This window comes from Sphaeroforma arctica, assembly GCF_001186125.1.
Source record: "Sphaeroforma arctica JP610 unplaced genomic scaffold supercont1.105, whole genome shotgun sequence".
NCBI lineage: Eukaryota > Ichthyosporea > Ichthyophonida > Sphaeroforma > Sphaeroforma arctica.
This window is the reverse complement of record NW_014040453.1, coordinates 68,515-72,754: the sequence shown is the minus strand read 5'-3', so window position 1 is coordinate 72,754 and position 4,240 is coordinate 68,515. Positions and strand designations below refer to the sequence as shown.

Genomic DNA, 4,240 nt, shown 5'->3' with positions numbered 1-4,240 from the left:
GTATGTATATTTGTATATATGAATATATGTATAAATGTATATATATATGAATATATGTATAAATGTATATATATATAAATATAGGTATATGTATATATTAGGTATATGTATATATATATAGGTATATATAAATATATATACAATTATATATATAAATATGTAGTACATATATATATATATATATATATATATATATATATACCTTGAGTTGTGTTCCTATCTGTATCTGACTTATCCGCTTGTGCATTTGTATAGCTCTTCTCACTTTTCCCCACACTGCTGCTCCATCTCAATCGCTTAGGTGGTCTGCTTCTGCCGCCTCCACTCATCTTTGGCACGGTTACTGTCACCTCAGTGTGAAGGTATTCTGAATCATAACCATCGATAGCAGATACCTACTGAAAACACAGTGCAATGAATATTGTGCGTATGCGTGGTTAGTGCTTACTAGCGGAACGCGGATAAATTCTAACCTGACTTCAATTCAAGCAATTCTGTAGAATGGTATATCACTACTTATGCTAATTGCAACTATGTTGAGCTGAGTTTGAGTATACCCAGTTGTTCCCGAGAATGTATATAGTGCATTCAGTAAGGCGCGAGACAGTGTGATCTACGACTGTGAGGAAGTGTAAAGAAAACTTGTAAATAGCTTTGATTTGTGTACTATTGAAATGCAAAAGCCATTCCTTTTATTATTTTTTAGTGTTATTTATTTAGTTCACCGTGTTGGTTTAACCGTTCTTTTAGTTCTAAACGCCGGTTGATACTTGTTACAAAATACGCGCGGGATTTTGAATCATTATGGCTTTTTGTTTATCTTTGTTTGTTTAAAAAAAAACCCATACTGTGGCCCAAAAGATCGCGCGATGATTATGTACTGCGAATATAAATAAAAAAAACCGTATTTAAAAATAAACAAATGATGTAGTCACGAAAAGTAACCATTCTAGCCCAAAACCAAAACAATAGAAAAAAACATCCCACAATAAGACAAAACATTAAAAAAAAGAAAGGCACTAGAAAAAACATTAAAAATAAATGCTCATTTTGAAGAAGTCACAATGTTAGTGTCAACGATTGGGAATGTTTTGTTTATCAGAAAGCAAACGAATCTAAAGTTCCATAACTGAAAGTCTGAGACGCGACCCAGCCAGTTCCACAGACCACAGTTCCGGGCCCAGTCCTCCAACAAGAGAAGGGGACTCACTCAAAAAGGCCAGATTCAGACTTCATTACATACCTGCTTAGGTGTCCATCTGTCGGTCACATTTTATGTGCAGATAAAACCTCCTCAAATTTCGCTCTTCGAGCACATTGGCCTTTTAAAAAAAATAGAAAATGGAATAAAAAATGGCCTTTTTTAAGTGTACTTCTTGAGTCGCATTCGTGGATATTCTGTTTACATACGTACGTTGTGGTCGTGAGTCATGTCATGTTCGCGTATGAAATTGGACCTGTGTTTCCCAATCACTGGGGGGATAACCAACACAATTATATAAATAACCCATCGGCCCTCAATTATAATGTTAACACGACGGGGGACGGCCACTATTTAACTTTTTTTCATAGTCAAATATACAAAAAATGTTTTTGAAAAGAAAAAACATCACTTTCTAAACAAACAAAAAAACGTTCAACGGTTGGCCAATGGGCTATGCCATACGCCCTATATTTATGACATTATGAACTAACAATATGCTAAAAAATATGTACAGGATGTATTTTTAGATTTTTAAAATATGGCCTATTTTTTTTAACTCTTTTTATAAACATATTTATGAAATATTTACATATGTATGAACTACAAGTTCTAAAAAAATAAGAAGCTTTGTATATTTATAGCCCTTTTATTTGTTTTCATCATGGTCTTAAAAAAACAAAAACAGACAATGGCTAATAATGCCTGAGTTTTACACATGGGCCTATGACCCATGGCATATTTGTCTATTCAAATCGAACACACTTGGTTTTCTTTTGATAAAAAAAAAGAATGTTTAAAATATATATATGTACATACTTAGTCCCACAGCGGGGTCCAAGCGAATATATATATATATATATATATATATATATATTGTTCTAATAAAAATGTATACATATTACATTGGCTAGAATTGAAGTATGTACAGTATTTAGAGAGTCCTGAGAGAGCCCTGAGAAGTTGTAACACGATTGTAAAACGGGAAGTATACTCCTTACACTTTCGAGAAATTGTAGGGTGTGCATAACAGGGTGTTGATCCCCGTTAGTGTGCGTATAGACTATGAATTCAGTCCCTATGGATGTGCAACGCAACGTCCATCTGTATCCCTTTAAAGAGAAAGCGGGTAGGTTCATTGGTGTGTGCAAATATTGAGCTTTTATATGATATGTGGAAATTCACTATTGCTGATAAAATATTGTTTCTGTTTCCATGATTTTGTTTGGCATAGTACGATCGACTTAATGGCTGAACAAAATGATAGTCTTACATGCGTAAACCAAAATTTATGACTTGCAGCCTGATTTTTCATGTACATAGCACCGAAACACCCCTACGAATAAATACAGCAGAGTTAGGTGCATATGTTTAATATTCAGAAATGTGCGTGCGTTTAATATGCACAAAAAAAAAGTTGATCGGATTTATCAGCTATCTGTGGCGGCCTCTTGTTGCATTCTGGGTATCATCAGCGTTGTGCATACGGAAAATATCGCAACAATTGAAAGTCCCATAATGTTCCCAAGCTGTGAGATGGGTGTCAACTGCATACCAGATACATAAAATGATGTTAGAAACTACATTACGTCACGCAAATGAATCGGGACAAAAAATATGATACTTTTCTAATAAATATAGTGTAGAATAAAACGGCGTTTAAAACGAGTCAAGTGAAATGGGAAGACCATACCTTAGCATACGCCTTGTCGCCTTGGTAAAACCCAAGCTTCTCTTGGATACCCAACAGCATAACAACCAAAGCCAGCAGATAAAGAACGACACCTGCATGATCAATATGTATATTGATAGTGTTATAGTCCATCATTTTACACTATGTTCAAATAATAGGAGGATTGTTTACAGAATATACTGAAGGCAGGTGTAAGTGCTTCTAAATTTAGTCAGAACTCAAACTACACAACCCTACTTGTACACGAATAGAGAACCACGCTATGTTTATGCAGGCAGATTACAGTTGGATATAGGTTGATCGCGTCACATAGACAGTACCACAACTTACCCATGTGCTTGTGTATGGGCACAAATGAGACGCGGTTTTCAACCGGGACGACTCCCGAGATAAAAGAGACTACCGCTCCCACAACCTGAGATTTTGATGTGAGGCAGATCGATTGTGATAAAATCAGACAAAATGACGATTACTAACGACAGACATGATCCTACAAGCTGGTACAAACTATCGGACACACATTAGATGCCCATGCAGCGAATTCACAAACAGCCTGTACTCCTGCGGGAATCGTACAGGGGTGTATCACGTATACCAGGAAAATCTACCTATAAGAGTCATTTTGATTAGTTGGTTCCAGTATGCAAGCATGAATAGTCTAGCCGAGTTCCAACAAATATGGACCTTGGAATCCGTATACGAAAACTGCATAGGTGAATGCATTGAATGTGTAAGCAAAAAGAGCACTCCTAGGGGGTTGATAATTGACTAATAGTGGACACCGGATGTAGTGAGAAAACACTCGCAACCTACCTGAAGACCCCAAAGTATCATAGCTACCAAGCCCAGCCAGGAATGCAATGAATACAGGTTGGCAATTGGGGGCTGGTGTTGGTTGTGGAACTTGAAAACCGCAACTATACCTACCACAGCCAGTACAAAACCAGACACCTGTACACTGAGGTGGATGAATTTCTTCGTTTGATGGCTCAATCCATCGGGAAGCATACGCCAGGACATGATACCTGGACAATGTTTGAAAGATGATTTGAAACCTCGTATGTGCTCTAATTGTATATCAACCTTGAAAGAAAGCTATCGAACACATGCGCACCCACGTGAGAGTATAGAACCATACATTCGTTTGTATATATATAGATACCAGCATATCCGATATATGAATAGCAACAGCGAGATCTTCGAATCGACGACAAACACATACATACTTAAGTATAAGAATAGACGCAGACACGCGGACACGCAGACACGCAGATAATACACATATATACAATAAATATATCGCACACAAAAGCCAGAATGAGAAGATATCGTTAGGTGTATACTGA

The 4,240-nt window shown here is 36.7% G+C and overlaps 1 protein-coding gene across 1 annotated transcript in view; it reads right to left on the bottom strand.

Moving 5' to 3' along the window:
- Positions 1-2,561: 2,561 nt before the first annotated feature.
- Positions 2,562-4,240, bottom strand: part of SARC_02364 (hypothetical protein) — a 3,110-nt gene continuing 1,431 nt past the window's right edge. The window contains exons 3-6 of the mRNA XM_014303886.1: positions 3,708-3,919; positions 3,225-3,309; positions 2,895-2,986; positions 2,562-2,748 (exon numbers count right to left, since the gene is read on the bottom strand). Of these exons, the coding sequence (XP_014159361.1) occupies positions 2,632-2,748; positions 2,895-2,986; positions 3,225-3,309; positions 3,708-3,919 (506 nt within the window). The 3' untranslated portion in view covers positions 2,562-2,631. The remainder of the gene's footprint in view (positions 2,749-2,894; positions 2,987-3,224; positions 3,310-3,707; positions 3,920-4,240) is intronic.